The 15,963-nt window shown below is 37.9% G+C and overlaps 1 protein-coding gene across 1 annotated transcript in view; it reads left to right on the top strand.

Annotated features, from left to right (window-relative positions):
- Window positions 1–15,963, top strand: part of MANBA (mannosidase beta) — a 114,993-nt gene that overhangs the window by 11,123 nt on the left and 87,907 nt on the right. The window contains exons 2-5 of the mRNA XM_045820423.1: window positions 2,544–2,638; window positions 4,408–4,513; window positions 5,332–5,502; window positions 11,492–11,615. Coding sequence (XP_045676379.1) covers window positions 2,544–2,638; window positions 4,408–4,513; window positions 5,332–5,502; window positions 11,492–11,615 — 496 coding nt within the window. The remainder of the gene's footprint in view (window positions 1–2,543; window positions 2,639–4,407; window positions 4,514–5,331; window positions 5,503–11,491; window positions 11,616–15,963) is intronic.

The following is a 15,963-nucleotide window of genomic DNA, read 5'->3' as shown; positions in this document are numbered from 1 at the left end:
ATTTCCTGAGGGTCATTCCCTGTCTATTCTCTGTCTGTTGGAAGTCTCTGAGTTTCAGCCATCACCTTTGTTCCAGAATTACTCAAATGCCTGAATCTCTAACTACCACTGTCTCCTGATTTGCTGCTGGGAATTCTGCTCCACTTTTTAATCTGAATGTCTTCAGGGCATATTAAAACTCAGTGTATTCAAATATCTCTTCTCTGAATCCTCCCAATCCTTAATTTTTATTATTGCTCCTGTTTATAATAGAAGCACCAATCTTTTCTCAGTGAATGAAGCCTGGAATTTCAATGCCATTTTTGTTTTTGTTTTTTTTTTTCTTTTCATTTATGGGGTTTGTTGAGGAAAAGTCCAGACATTTTTAATATAACAAGAACAGTTAATATAATGAGAACGGTTTGCACAATGGTTAATATAATCTGTAGTTTACGTTACCATTCACTTTTGGTGCGTATTCTGTGTGTTTTGACAGCTGTCTAATGATATGGATCGACCACTATAGTATCATTCAGAGTAATTTCACCACCCTCTGCCTATTCATGTTTCTCTCCCCCTTAATCCCTAGCAACCACTGACCCTTTTACTATCTTCATAGTTTTGCCTTTTCCAAAATGTCACGTGGTTGGAATCAAACAATATGTAGCCTTTTCACATCAGCTTTTTAAGTAAGAAAAAATGCTTAATGCTTTAAATTCCATTTGCCTAGAAAACATATATCTGAGAAGATGGCCCTCTTGAACTCAACATGCAGCTCCCTTCCAGGATCTGGGGGACGGGAAGGGGACTTGTGCCCTGAAAGCCACGTCATCAGCAGCCCCGATGCTTAAAATGCAGACATGTTGCAACTGCATTAGACTTCACACCTTCCTCATCATGATATTTTTAACTGCATTGGACCCAGTCCAGTGTAGAGTTATAAATAGGGCTGGATGGAGACACGTGGGTAGGCTAATAATTAGGTGCCTCTTCAAACCTGTGTCCTTAAGTATTTATTCTAAGTTTATTCATTGGAGAGGCTGAGTCCTGTGTGGGGAAGAGCAGAAAAGAAAGCAAGTTGGCTGGCTCAGAACATCCCATTTAGCAGAACAAAACCAGACCTTAAAAGTCAGTTGGGTGATTACTGGTTGTTATTAAATCTCATCAACCACTCCTACTCCTAGTAGCTTATCAAAATATATCTTTCTTCCAGTCAGCACTCTCTGGCATGTACCTTTTTTCCATCTTGGAACACATTCAGTGATGCAGAGTTTCTTACAGGTTTATGCTCTGGGCAAGTGCCCAGCTGGTCTTTGCCAACCTAATGTGGCCGTCCAACCCTTACCTCTGTGGAACTTAGACAAAGTCAGCTTTTCCTTCTCCATCTGGAGTTGTAGTCCCTGAGGAAATCCCTCGGGCCTGTCCCAGTCAGTGGGAGAAGCCCTTTGGGTCAGCACTGTTTCCCTCTTGTAGCTGTGGGGATGCTCACAGAAGAGGAACCAAAAAGCTCTGCTTACCACTTCCTGTTTGCCTCCTGTCTGGGAGCCCTCATCTGGGAGGTAAAGGTGGAGGAAGAGCAGGAGAAGAAACACTAAGGGTGATGAAATGGGGGACTTGGGGCTGGACACTCTGGTGGAATGGCACCATGAACATCCAGCAGGCTAGTCACCTAGGGCAGAGTTTGGCAGCTGTTTACAGTAATGGGCTAGTGATGATTTTAGACTTCATTGGCCATGTGGTCTCTGTCATGTCATGAAAGCTGCCCTATATAATTTATTTGTAAAGGGATGGGCACAACTGTTCTCCACTAAAATTATATTGATGGACACATGTCTGTTCTTAGTTTGCTGGCCACACAAAAACAGGTAGCGAGCTGCATTTGGCCTGCAGGTTGTAGTTTTCTGACCTGGTCTGGAATAATACAGGAAACCTGAGGTTTGTAAGTTTCATGGTATCTGTGCTTCCTGTGTATTCTCTGTAGATACACTTTTAGGGTTCACTTAGTAAAGGTGAATAAAAAAATAGCTTTGGAAATGCTAAGTAAATCCAGAGACTGGGAGTTTTGCTGACCTGTGGACAGCAGAGGAGAAGCATTATCCCCAGAGGCCAGCTGAAATAGTGGCAGCAGCAACAACAGCGAGAACCACAGGGTAATGAGGGAATGACGGCTACACATCAGAAGTGCGGGCTTTCATTTAATGCTAATACCTTGGAGGTGAGTTTGGTTTTAACAAGGGAAGCCAATCTTCTTTGATAGTGAAACTGTATTATTTATAATTTCAGAACTCTTTCATTTCAGGTATTTTGTTGGGCTTTTTTAAAAAAAACATCTTTTAGTATTTTTGGTATGCGAATGCCACGTCAACTTTGTTTGAAAGGTAGTGGCCTCGTAAATGGATGGAGCTTTAGTCTTGAGAGATGTGCTGGCATGTGAAATCCCTATATTGCTAAGCCAATAACTCATTAATTATTAGGTGATAAAAAGCTATCATTAGTAATTTATTTAATGTTTACTTTATTTATTTTTTGCATACTTAATCACCTACCACAATTTCTACCAACAGGATCCTTACTACAGATTTAATGACCTTAACTACAGATGGATCTCCTTGGATAACTGGACCTATAGCAAGGAATTTCAAATCCCCTTTGAGATTAGGTATGTATGTGTGTATATCTATATCTATTTTTATTTATTTTTATAATTATTTGAGCTATTCTTTTTTTTTTCTCTGCAATAATTTATTGCTTTTTTAGGTTTCATATCAGAGGGTTTGTTGACTAAAACCTTATTATAACAGTGAATTTATATGATATATATGGCCCTGGCCAGGTAGCTCAGTTACTTAAAGCATTATCCCAATGTGCCACGGTTGTGGGTTCAATTCCTGGTCAGGGCAGATACAAGAATCGACCAACAAATGCATACGTAAGTGGAACAACAAATCGGTGTTTTTTTTTCTCTCTCCATTCCTCTCTCTCTCTGTAAAATCAGTAAATAAAAAAGAAATTTAAAAAAGTGAATGTATGATTTAGGTTTTGATTTGTATATGAAAATGATGCTATTGATTATCAGTCATGAACTTATGTCTCAGTCATTTTCCTGTGATTATAGTGGAGTCACCTAAACCTGGTCAGTTCTCTTATCTGCATGTCCTTCTCCCTGCTCACAGCAATCAGTGGAGTTTACATATTTATGATATTATCAAGTAGGATCTGAGGCATGTCATTTGTTCAGTGTGGTATTACCAGTCTTTGAGACTAAGGCATTGGCCTTATATTGTGTCATGAGGCCATGAGAAAAATCATGTTATAGTTCTCAGTAATGTTCTATGAAGCAGAATGTAACCTAATTGTATCTACCATCATTATTGCTAAAGAAAAAAATTCTTCCGTCCCTTTTGTAGGTCTTTTTTGGCTAATTATTTAAAAGAGAAATAAAGGCAGAATATGGTGCTCAATATCACAACATTCCTGTGGTCCAGGCACTTATTTCCCCATTAAGGGCCTTCTTTCACCTTGACCTCAACATATCCAAGATTTAACCAATTGACTTGCCCAGTTAAAGTTACTTTATATTCTAACAGCCTTATTGTTTCTTTTGACATAACACCATTTCCTCAATCTTCTATGCCTAAGGTATTTTTGTCTCATCATATCTTTTCTTCATCTCCCTGTATTCAGTCTGTTTTTGAGTCTTGTTAATTTTTGCCTAGTATTTTTTCTTGATTCAGCCCCTTCTTCCTCATTTTCAAGTTTTCACCTTTGTCTACTACGCCTTAGTGAATGCCTGGATTTAGGCCAAAACTGCCTAACTGAATTTATGGTTTGGTCTTTTTATTTTCCAGTGCACACATCTTCTGAAAATACTGATTTTTACCATGGTGTTCTTGCTCAATAACTGCAGTCTCTTCCTTTTGATTGGCAAATCAGATTTAATCTTCTCTGCTTGTCTGTGGAAATACTGCTTAATGTCACCCATCTCTGTATCTCTTCCTGCACCCCCTCCTGCCCTGCTGACTTGTCCAGCTTTCTCCGCTTGGTTCCCAGCATGACTTCTGAACCTGAATCAAGCCTATTACCTTAGTGTTGTTGATGCTCTTGGCACTCGCACCTTTGGGTTTTGTGAAAGCTTTTTGTGTCTATTATTTAACTTGATTTTCATAAGAGCTTTGTGAAATTCTAGAAAAAAGTCAATGAATTTGGAAATTATAAGTTGTGCTCATGATTTTATGGTGATTGAAAAATTATGAAGAAAGATAAGGGTCACTCAATATAAAAATGCATTAAACTTCTGGAAATTTCATTGGAAACTGATTTTTAATGATATGTATTTTCTGTGAAATATTTATTCCTTTAGTTCTAAACTAATATAAAAGACAGCTAAGTTAATGTTTTATACTTCTTGTCTTAATTTTCTTTTTTTAGCAAATGGCAAAAAGTAAATTTGGTTTTTGAGGGCGTCGATACAGTTGCAAAAGTCCTGCTCAATAATGTTCTTATTGGGAAAACAAACAACATGTTCAAAAGATATGTAAGTACATAATAACAGCAGGTTAAAAAACCCCACTTTTATGTGTTTCTGTTAATTGTCATTGTGAGTAGACAAAGATAGGTGCATGTTTGCCTATGCAGGCTGGTACAAGCTCTTTGAAGCACTGTGTAAGTTACTTTATTTCTCAGTGGCTACATTTGTAGGATGATAAAAATACTACAGATCCTATGGAGTAAGTGTGAGAATTTAGTAAGCTAATTGTATAAAATGACCGGCACATTTCTTGACACATGGGAAGTATTCAACAAATGCCATTTCCTTCTCTGCTATTTGGTGATCCAGAGTTTCATGGGAAATGACAATTGGCACACCATTTTAAAAGAAAATGTTCCTTCCTTTCTGGAATAATTACGCTATGAGATCAAATCTTGATGTCCCTTCCCTTTCAAGGGTAGACTTGCCAAAACAAAAGTAATTTATCATTACATGCTATTTATACCAAAGAGTCATAAAGCATCTAGGAAACCCTTGGCAGTTCAAGGCCATATGTAAATAGCCAGAGCAGACATTACAGAGCTAAATATATTTTCTGCTTGCTCTGTTTACTAGGAGCATCATCTGTCAGTACAAACAGAAGGAGAAAACTAGAAATCTACGTTGGGTAGGAGAATGTACTCAGTTATAATTAAAAGTCGGCAATTTAGTTATACTATTTTGAAAAAGTGTTTTCTCTTGCAAAAGGCTCAACATAAAGGTTTCAATTATTTTATGCATCTCTCCTTCCATCTTATACATGCCTATATCTAAACTTTTACACACGAGGCTACTTCCACATTTGTTCTTTGCCTTTAATTCAGAGCTTTGATATTACCCAAGTGGTCAGACCCCGAAACTCCATTGAGCTGCATTTCCAGTCACCAGTGTTGTATGCGGAGCAGCAGAGCAGAGCCCACACTCTCTACGAGGTGCCCCCAAACTGCCCTCCGAATGTCCAGAAGGGAGAATGCCATGTCAACTTCATTCGAAAGGTAGCGGTCTCACAAGTGGATGGGGCTGTAACCTTGAGGGTGGGATGTGCTGGTATATGAAATGCTTATTTGAAGACTCCCTTGGGAAGTTGGACTTCTCTTTGTTGTCTCGTAGTGGGATTTGAAAATTTTTAAAAATAAGAGCCAAAAGATTATATGATTTTTTGGTGGAGAATTTTTGTCTTTCTAGATTTTTTTTCTTGAAGCATGTTTCAGAACTTAGGTAATATCAGGAAAAGAAGACAAATAGGTAACTAGTGATGTAACTTGACACATTATTTTTCAACATTTAGGTTTATCAAACTTTTTACCAGGCCATAAGGTTTATATTTATCAGTGATTCTTGTTACTAGGAAGCCTTCTGTAATTGTTAACATATTTGCTGGCATGTTCTTATATTTCACTGGTAGGTTCCAATAAAATCTAACACCAGATAACAAAAGCCACAAGGGGATGTTTTTCTCTGAGTCTAATATCAGGCTAGATGACTTGGATTTACTCTAATTCATGGTTGAATTAATATTCTATCTACTTAGTTTTTAATTTTATTTTTATTTAAAGTATTTTAATTGTGTTAAAATACACATAACACAAAATTTACCATCTTAGCCATTTTTAAGTGTGCAGTTCAACATTATTAAGCACAATCGCATTGATGTGAAAGCAATCTCCAGAACATTTTTCATGCAGCACAACTGAAACTCTGTACTCATTAAAAAATAATTCCTCATTTACTCTCTCTCCCAGCCCCTGACAACCACCATTCTTTGTGTTTCTATGAGTTTGACTCCTCTAGATACCTCATATAAGGGGAATCATACAGTATTTGTCTTTTTGTGACTGGCTTATTACACTTACCATAATGTTCTCCAGGTCCATCCGTGTTGTAGCACATGTCAGAATTTCCTTCCTTTTTAAAGTTTAATGATATTCCATTGTATGTATATACCACATTTTATTTATTCAGTCATCTGTTAGTAGACATTTGAGTTGTTTCCACCTTTGGCTATTTTGAATAATGTTGCTATGTATGGACATGCAAATATTTCTTTGAGTCCTTGCTTTCAATTTTTTTTTGATACATATCCAGAAGTGGGATGACTGCATTGCATGATATTTCTAAATGTTTTGAGGAATTAGCATTTAATTTTAACAAGTGTAATCATTGGTTTCATCATGAAAATACTAAGTGTATTTTTTTAGCACTCGTTGACCAGAACCGGTTGATAAACTCTGATTATTTAAATTAAGCAGCTCTTACCTTTAAATCATGCTTCCTTAAAGTAAGCACTAAGGTCAGAATTAAACTCCCATCCGTTTGACTCCATGTACCCAGATTCGTGTCAGTGTGTCAATAACCATGTGTTCATTCAGCTGTGATGGGACAGGAAGTAACTGAGTAGTCAGGAGTTCCATGGAACACTTACTCACATTCTGTTTAAACATCAGCTTTTGTTTTTTGCCTTTGGCTTCAAATGGCACAGTGGTTTTAATACTAGAGGTTGCACTTTTCTGCCCTCTTCTATCTTCAACCTTCTATGGAAACAAGGACTTCCTGGTTCCTAATGTGAAAGTTCACTTTTCAGGTCATCAGTATGGGTATATATATGTTATACAAACATCCATGTAGTAGCTTCCCTCTACCTGCTAGTCACTTTGTGGCATTTAAAACACACTTTCAGTTTGTTTAGATAGAACAAACTCCTTTGTTACTAATATCAGGAATCAGACCCAGGTTTCTACCATCACAGTGAGAGCAGGATACTAAATTTGGGGTGTGTTTCTGGCTAGATTGACCTGATCCAGTGTTAAAAGGCCTGAACTGGACAGCAGGTCAGGAATTGAGGATCTGAATTCTGGCTTCACAAATCCAGAAGGGTCTTAGGCAAGTCTATCATTTGTGTATGGAGCTAATCTCTTCCCTTCCTTCCTGACTGTTAATATGAAGATACAGTGAAATATTAATGTAAATGCACTTTCCATAATAAAATGCTATACGGCTATTTCAAATGTAGGGTGGCACTACTATTTATTTTGGAGACATATTTCTGTAATTACAGACCTCTAAGTGTGTAACTGACAAAATGCCTCAGAGCTTAGCTTATGTGAAGTTAGTGGGAAAGAGGTGGAGAGTGGATATAATGAGGAAATGTTACTCTCCATCTATTCTTTGACCTCTCTGCTTTCTCCACCTCTTATCTCTGCTTCCTTCTCTGTCCAGCTTGAATGGTGGAACCCATCACCTCGCTTCCCCCTTTGGAATATTCCACATCATCTTTCTTGCTTTCCATTGACATCCTTGGCTGTTCCTGCTAAGCCTCTTTATCCAGGCCAAGTTCCTCCTCTTAAAAGTCTTACTATTCAGTTCTTTCTCTGTTCTAGACACTCTTCTTTCATTTTTGTATCCTCTCTAGTCTGTCTCATGTATCTTCATTTTTTCAATAACCAAACAAATTTCCAGTGACTTCTAATATCATGTTGTCAGTTCAGACCTCTCTTTAATTCAGACCCGATATTCAATCGCCTGTTTGGCATCTTCACTTGGCTGATTCTCTGGGACCTAAAGCTCAGTTATGTCCAGCACTGCACTCGGGATCCAAACTCTTCTCCCAAAACTCCCTGTCTTGCTAAATGGAATACCACACAGGACAGTCACTCGAGCCACAATCCTAGGAGTTATTTTTGATTCCTCTATCTCATTTTCTTCCCTCCTCAAATCCATGGCTAAGTCTTTTGATAATGTGGATGTTACCTCATCAGTGGTTCTCAAATCTGCCTACGCTCCATTCCTGCTGTCATGCTTGAGTTCAGTCTGTCATCACTTCTTGTATGAAATATTGCCTCGGTATCCCTACAACCTCATTTGCCTTCTTCCAGTTCATTTGCCACAGAGCAGCCAGAATGTTCTTTTCAGACAAAAATCACAGTACTTCCTCTTTTAAAAACTCTTCAACCATTCCTTATTGCCTTTAGGCTACAGCCTAGAGTTCTTAGCTCTGTTAGCCCACAATTACTTTTTCAGTATTCTGCCACTTCTCCCATTGTTCTCTCTGTGTTTCCTGGACAGCATCGCACTTTCTCGCTGTTACTACTGAAAGGGATGCTTTACTTCCCACTCCCCTAAATACCCTGGACAAGTGGGACTTACCCTCAAGTCTCCATATAAAAGTTGCTATTATTCAGGAAATCTTGTTTGATAACTCCTTCCCCCATCATTTGTTCCCTGTGTGTTTCCTTTATTTTTGTGATTTTTTTTTGTTTGTTTAGAGTCTGAATTTCTTGCTGTACTGTGAACACTATAAACAGGACTGTGTCTGATCTGTACATTGATATACTACCAGCCTAACGCATAGAAAGCACTTTGCAAATATTTTTTGGAATAAGTGATAACATATTTGGGGAGGTTGTATGAATAGAAATGATTTGTAGCCATTGGTGTGGAAAATAGTCTTCTGTAGAAGATGTTGAATATGTAAACACACACACACATATATATTTTTAGATGTTTAATATTTTTGCCCTCTTACTTCTCCCTGTCCCTGATAAAAAGAATTATATATCTGAACTTACAAACTTTCCAATAAATATCCCCATGGTGGGTTTCATTCCGAACATGACAATCTGATATTTACCTGGTGAATTTCTTTCTTTTTTTTTTTTTTAATTTTTAAGATTTTATTTATTTATTTTTAGAGGGAAGGGAGGGAGATAGAGATAGAGAGAGAAACATCAATGTGTGGTTGCTGGGGGTCATGGCCTGCAACCCAGGCATGTACCCTGGCTGGGAATTGAACCTGGGACACTTTGGTTCCCAGCCTGTGCTCAATCCACTGAGCTACGCCAGCCAGGGCTTACCTGGTGAATTTCAACAGATACAGATGCTATGAAATGGTTTTAATTCTTTATTTTTCCCAGTAATGGAAATGAATTGATCTCTGTCTTTCATAAATACAGAGCTTGGGAAATAATGCTTAAATGAGAACAGTTTGGCCAGATCCTCAGGCTGTACTCTACAAATGCTCCCTTTAAAAAGATCTTAGCACTTCCTCTGGTGCTTGTTCCTTTTTAAAAGCTGAGCTGATTGTCTCATACATTTTAATGAACTGTATTTTGAAAATAATTTTTTCTTTTAAGAGGTAGAAATTAGAAATATTCTGCTTAAAAAGGGATTTATTTTGAGGGAACCATCTCCTGCTTTTGAATTTGAACCTTTGTAAATCAATGTGAAAACTGAAATGTGCCTGAAGGGAGAGGCAGGGAGCAGGGCTGGGTCAGACTGGACGGAAGGTCTGCCCAGGCCACCTGTGTCAGGGAACTGGTCACTCCGGGGCTGTAAGTTCAGAACAAGTACTTCTGAATTCATACTGGAGCAAGTAGGGGCTGGCAAGTCTAGCTAGAGTTTTTTAAACCTTTAATCTTCCAGTTTGTTTCTTCATATTTTATAGTTATTTAAACACAATATTCTCTATAGTCATTCCATGTAAATACAATGGTAGGTTAAGAGATATTTTTGAGAAGTCTAAAAAGTAACTATTCTGTTGCCTCAATGTAATATACTTTTGAAGAACAAATGCACCTAAGTAAATTTTATGTTCTTAGAGCATTTCTGCAAAATATAACTAGTTACATAAGTTGATATATTAGTTATCTATTGCTGTGTAACAAATAATGTCAAAAATTATCAGCTTAAAATGACACTTATTGTCATAGTTTCTGTCAGGAAGGTGTGGCTTAGCTGGGTGTCTCTGGCTCAAGGTCACTCATGAGGTTACCGTGAAGCCGTGGACCAGGGCTGCAGTCATCTCCAGGCTGACTAGGAGTGTTTGTGTGTAAGTTCCTGCATGTGGTTATCGGCAGGCCTCAGGTTAGCTTCCAAGCCCACTCCTATGGGCCTGTCTACAGAGCTGCCCCACAACATGGCAGCTGGCTTCCCCCTTGGCCAAGAGAGAGTGGGAGTGAGCTCCCCAAGCAGAAGGTGCAGTCGGTGCAGTCTTTTATAGCCTAATTTTAGAAGTTATCACCTCTGCTGTGTTCTGCTGGCTAGAAATGATTTGCTAGGTCTAATCTATACTCAAGGGGAGGGGATTCCACCTGGGCATGAATACTAGGGAGGAATCATTGTAGGCCATTTTACTTTTATTTTTGTTTATTATTTATTTTTTAATCCTCACCCGAGGATATGTTTATTGATTTTAGAGAGAGAGGAAGCAAGGTGGGTGGGGGGAGAGGCAGGCAGAGAGAGACAGACAGAGATAGATGAGAGAGAAACATTGATTGGCTGCCTCTTATAGGTACCCTGACTGGGGATTGCACTAGCAACCTAGGTATAAGCCCTGACCAGGAATCGAACCTGCAACCTTTAGATATGCAATGCTCCAACTAACTTAGTTACCCTGCCAGAGCATTGTGGGCCATTTTAGATCCTATGGATAGTACACATACACATATACTATTATGGAGTTAATTCTGTGCTCCTTCCCTCCAAATTTGTTTTTTTTCAACCCCCCTAAATTTGTATGTTGAAGTCTTAAACCTCTGTGGCTCAACATGTAACCTTATCTGGAAATAAGGTCTTTAAAGAGATGACCAAGTTAAATGAGACTGTTAGGGTGGGTTCCAGTCCATTAAGAATGAAGACCTTACAAGAAGAGGAAGTTTGGACGACAGAGAGAGACACTAGGGGTGTGTGCAAGCACACAGAATAATGACTCTGTGAAGGCACAGTGAGAAGGCACCTCCTGTGAGCCTAGGAGAGTGGCTTCAGGAGAAATCATTCCTACCAACACCTAGGTGTCGGGAATTCCCAGCTTTTAGAACTGTGAGAAAATAAATTTCTGTTGTTCGAGCCACCCAATCTGTGGTATTTTGTTGATACCCAGCAAACTAATACATACTTTTACAATATCTTAAAAAGAAAACTTTAAAAAAATAATGTTTAAATTTCATGGTAACCAGAATCTATCTTCTATTTTTCCCCTTGAAATTACAGGAGCAGTGTTCCTTTAGTTGGGACTGGGGGCCTTCCTTTCCTACCCAGGGCATCTGGAAAGATGTTAGGATTGAAGCCTATAACATTTGTCATCTGAACTACTTCACGTTTTCCCCTGTATATGGTAAGCTAAGACGTGTGACTTCCTTTTGACTTTTTTTGAGCTGCTTCTGAGTTGTAAGAATTGGGTTTATAATTTGAATATATATGTTTACTTCTTGGACACTTATTTGAAAAAATTTTGTGACATATTAAATTGCAGAAAGTGAAAAATATGTACAAACTGTGATTTGTAATAAAAATTTCAATATAAAGCAGATAGGTAGGCAAATAGATACCTTTTAACATATTTTAAAAAGAATGAAAGTATTAGTTGCCGTAGTTTTCCCAAGCTAAGTGTTTGTTCTTTCCTTCTTTTAAGAGTTTCCTTTTTTAAAAAATTCCTTTTTGCATTCTGCACACTGACATAAAGGTAAAAGAAAAAGACTAAAACTGAAATATGAAAGAATTTTTCCACAATTAATTTCACAATTTCACTTTTTAAATGATTTTATTTATTTATTTTTAGACAGAGGGGAAGGCAGGGAGAAAGAGAGGGAGAGAAACATCAATGTGTGGTTGCCTCTCATGTGCCTCCTACTGGGGACCTGGCCCACAATCCAGGTGTGTACCTGGCCTGGGAATTGAACTGGTGACCCCTTGGTTTGCAGGCCAGCGTTCAATCCACTGAGCCACACCAGCCAGGACATCACAATTTTATACATTTACTAACACGTCAGTGAAAAATGACCAACTATTACAAAATATGACAAATTATATTTAAAAAATATTCAAGTATGAAAAGTGCTGTACTCTTGATGTCTTCACATCCTTCTCTTCTGTGTGCTTATGTATAACACATTGTTTCCTTGCGTAAGTGCATTCCCATATGTGTGTTCTTCAGTTGTCCATTTATATATTCTTCTGTCTGCTCCCAGGCTATATTCATGTAGCCATCCAGTTAAGCCAGGATAGTCCACTCCAGAATTTAATTTTACCACAATTGGTCATCCAACAGTTTGCTTTAAGAAGTCACTAGGGGCCCTTGCTGGTATGGTTCAGTGGATTGAGTGCCAGCATACAAACCAAAATGCCGCGGGTTCGATTCCCAGTCAGGGCATATGCCTGGGCTGTGGGTCAGGTCAGGTCCCCAGTAGAGGGTGTGAGAGAAGCAAACACACATTGATGTTTCTCTCCTTCTCTATCTTCCTCCCTTCCCCTCTGTCTAAAATAAATAAGTAAAATCTTAAAAAAAAAAAAGAAAAGAAATCACTAGGGGTTTGCTTCCACAGACTTCACTAGGGGTTTGCTTCCACAGACTCATTTTAATGATTCTGATCAGAAATTTGAAAGGCAGGGTAGCTGAGTTCTAATACCAGCCCTGCTACTTAATTAGCTGTGTATGTTGGGTAACTCATTTTACCTCCCAAGGCCTTAGGTTCCTCATCACAAGGCTGGGACCTGGAATCTCCTTTCCAGGCGCCCCACAATCCTGGCCTCTGCAGATGATGGGATGGGATGAAACCAGAACTCATGTTCTTTTTTAAAGAATTGGGCCTGCTGGTTTGTATTCTAGTTTGCTGCCTCTGTGGTCACTTTCACCATCCCAAGATCTTAATTTGTTCAAATTATCAGGCTGACTTGCTATCACTGCATATTTTCTCCACTGATGGCCAGGACACACCAGCCTTTTTGAGAGTTAAAAATAAACTGGAAGACAAGTAAGGCATAAAGAAAGTCTTGTAAGGTAAAGTATACTACTTTTTAAGTTGAAGGAACTGCTCACAAGAAAAGAGCATTGAATAAAAGCTCAGAAATCTCACAGATGTCAAGGAGTCAGTTAAAAGCTGGTCAGATATTTGTTGAGTTCTTGGCCCAGCACTGTATGTGTTTGGCATGGGAAAGAAATATCGTATCTCATTCCTGCATGGTGATTGGGCAGGGAGGGGAGGTATAAGGGAATACTAAACCAAACATGTTGTGTAATGGTCTTTTGGGATGGCAGCCCCAGTAGTTCAGAAAATCAAAGATCAGTGAGCTTTTGGGAAGTTAGGGAATTGATGCAGACCCTGGCTGGCAGGGTCCATGTGTTGTGGCTGTGATGAACAAATTCACACAGACTACAGAAGTCCTGTGGAGAAAAAGGGACAGTATGGCCGCTCTCTAAGTGAGAGAGAGGGCCCTGACCCTTGCCTGGACAAGCTTCTATTGCTCTTCTGGCACATTACATTGAGGATGGTCTTCATTTACTATGTACAGGTTTGCTATAAATGATTACCTTTTACAGATAACAAAGGAAAGAATGTTGCTAATTACTTCAAAGAGAAGGGTGTTACAGATCAAGGGGAAAAGTAGTTGAACTGGTTACACTCTGTACTTGGGAAGTTTAGTACAGCTTTTAGGAAGTCACTTTAAAGATATGCAGTACACATTTGCTGCCTCAATCCAGGGTGAAGGAGTTTTAGCAAAAGCAAGTCTCATAGCAGCCTAGGTACAATGCAGGCCTGATCCCCCATGGGAGAACCTATCCATAGGCGTGGGTCCTGTGTGCCAACCCCGCTCCCTACTGGCCTTTCTGAGTGGGGGCTGGGCTACATTTCCCACTCCATGCGGGGCAGTCCCCTTTAGGGAATGAAGGTGGATCTTCTTTTCTTTTTTTAATTGAATTATTGGATTGACATTGGTTAATAAGATTATATAGGTTCAGGTGTACAATTCTGTAACACCTTATCTGTATATTGTATTGTGTGCCCACCACCCTGTCAATTCTCCTTCTATCACCATTTATGCCTTCTATCCCCTCTTCTACCGCCCCCCTCCCCAGAAGGTGGATCATCAATGTTAGCTCATGACGCTCAGTCCAGTTTTGTGCAGGCCTAACTCGATGAAATCAGTGAACAAGAATGTGATATGTCAGTACAAGAGTTCTGCTATCTTTAGGGCACTGGAGACTCTAGATTGCTGTTTTATGGAACCAAATCTGTTTTTGAAGGCAGAAGACAAAAGCAATTTAGAGATAGTTGATAGTTGAGATCATTTGGTGCTGCTGGTATTTTTATATGTTAAAAGGCATTAAAAGATCTAATTTAACTTTCATCTATAAATGTGGCTGTTTTAGCTCCTCTAGTTTATTGCTTCTGAAACTATTCCTCAGAGGTGTGAGCTGAACTGAGTTGTGCTACTAAAATCAAATAATGGTTCTGGTTCATTCTCCCCCATCTACACACACAGTTTTTCTCAGGTGTATATAATGAAGTCTAGTTTAAGAAGGGGTCTCATCTTTCAAAAAGTTATTTATTTAATTGTTTTGAAGCTTAATCAGTGTTTCAGGAAGTTAGCAATGAGTACTGAGTTCCAGAGGCCTGAAAAAATTTGAATAACACTTCTCTAGTTTAATTAAAAATTTTGAGTTTGAAGCTAAACATTTCTTCCTGAATATGAGTCATTAGAATTCAGTTTATTAGTCACTAGTGCTTGAATGGATTTTATTTGAATTAAATCAATTAATTTAAATGATGTTTAAAATTTAATTGAGTTCCATGTAATCAGTTGTTCACATGAACTACATTTTAAATGTTTTATGACTGCACTTTATTTTGTACTAAACATAGAGAAAAATACACTTCCTGTTCAGAAGATGTGCCGTAAGCATAGTAAGCAGTAATTCTTATAGTTGTGATTAATTTTATAGGTTTCAGTTTGGTTATTTGATGTAATAAAGAAAATTGAAGCATAAATTTATGAAAGCATTGGGAGCGGAACTTCCTTTAGGAGTTTTTCCAGAATTTTTTTCATCACTAAAATCAATAGAAATTTTTATTTTGTTTTAGTATTGTTTATGCAGTTATAATTGTCCCAAAAGAAATTTTTAAAAGTTGAAAAATAATAAAGAGAATAAGCTAATACATTCTGGATACTTTTATGTATTTATTTGATATATACTGTGAAGCAGGCACTGTAAAGTTACTAAAAATATTTTAAAATGTTCATAATAAACAAATATATAAAATTTTAATTTAAAATATATTAATTTTTAATATTTAGTGTGAAATGAGATTGGTCAAAATGAATGAACACAGTGACTATCTCTGGATATTAATACTACAGATAGTTTATATTTTATTCTTCTGCTTAACTGTGTTATCTAAATTTAGATATTGAGCCTATATTGTTTCTATAGTAAGGGAAAAATAGCTAAAACAAAGTAATCTATTAGTAATTTCAGCCAACTTATTCTGAAGGGTTAAACTAATTTGACTATGTGGCACTTTCTGCTTTCTCCTGTTGAGGCTAGAAAGGGATAACATTTTTGCTTTTCTAAATGTTCAATTTATTTCTTAATATAAGAGTAGTGAGGGGGGAAATGCAGACAACTGTAATTGAACAACAATAAAGTAATTGAAAAAAAAAGATTAGTGAGTTTACTGAAAGTC

This window comes from Phyllostomus hastatus, unplaced genomic scaffold (assembly GCF_019186645.2).
Source record: "Phyllostomus hastatus isolate PE091 unplaced genomic scaffold, TTU_PhHast_1.1 phas_scaffold_39, whole genome shotgun sequence".
Classification (NCBI taxonomy): Eukaryota; Metazoa; Chordata; class Mammalia; order Chiroptera; family Phyllostomidae; genus Phyllostomus; species Phyllostomus hastatus.
Note: the sequence above shows the minus strand (reverse complement) of the source record. Positions and strands in the feature narration are given on the sequence as shown.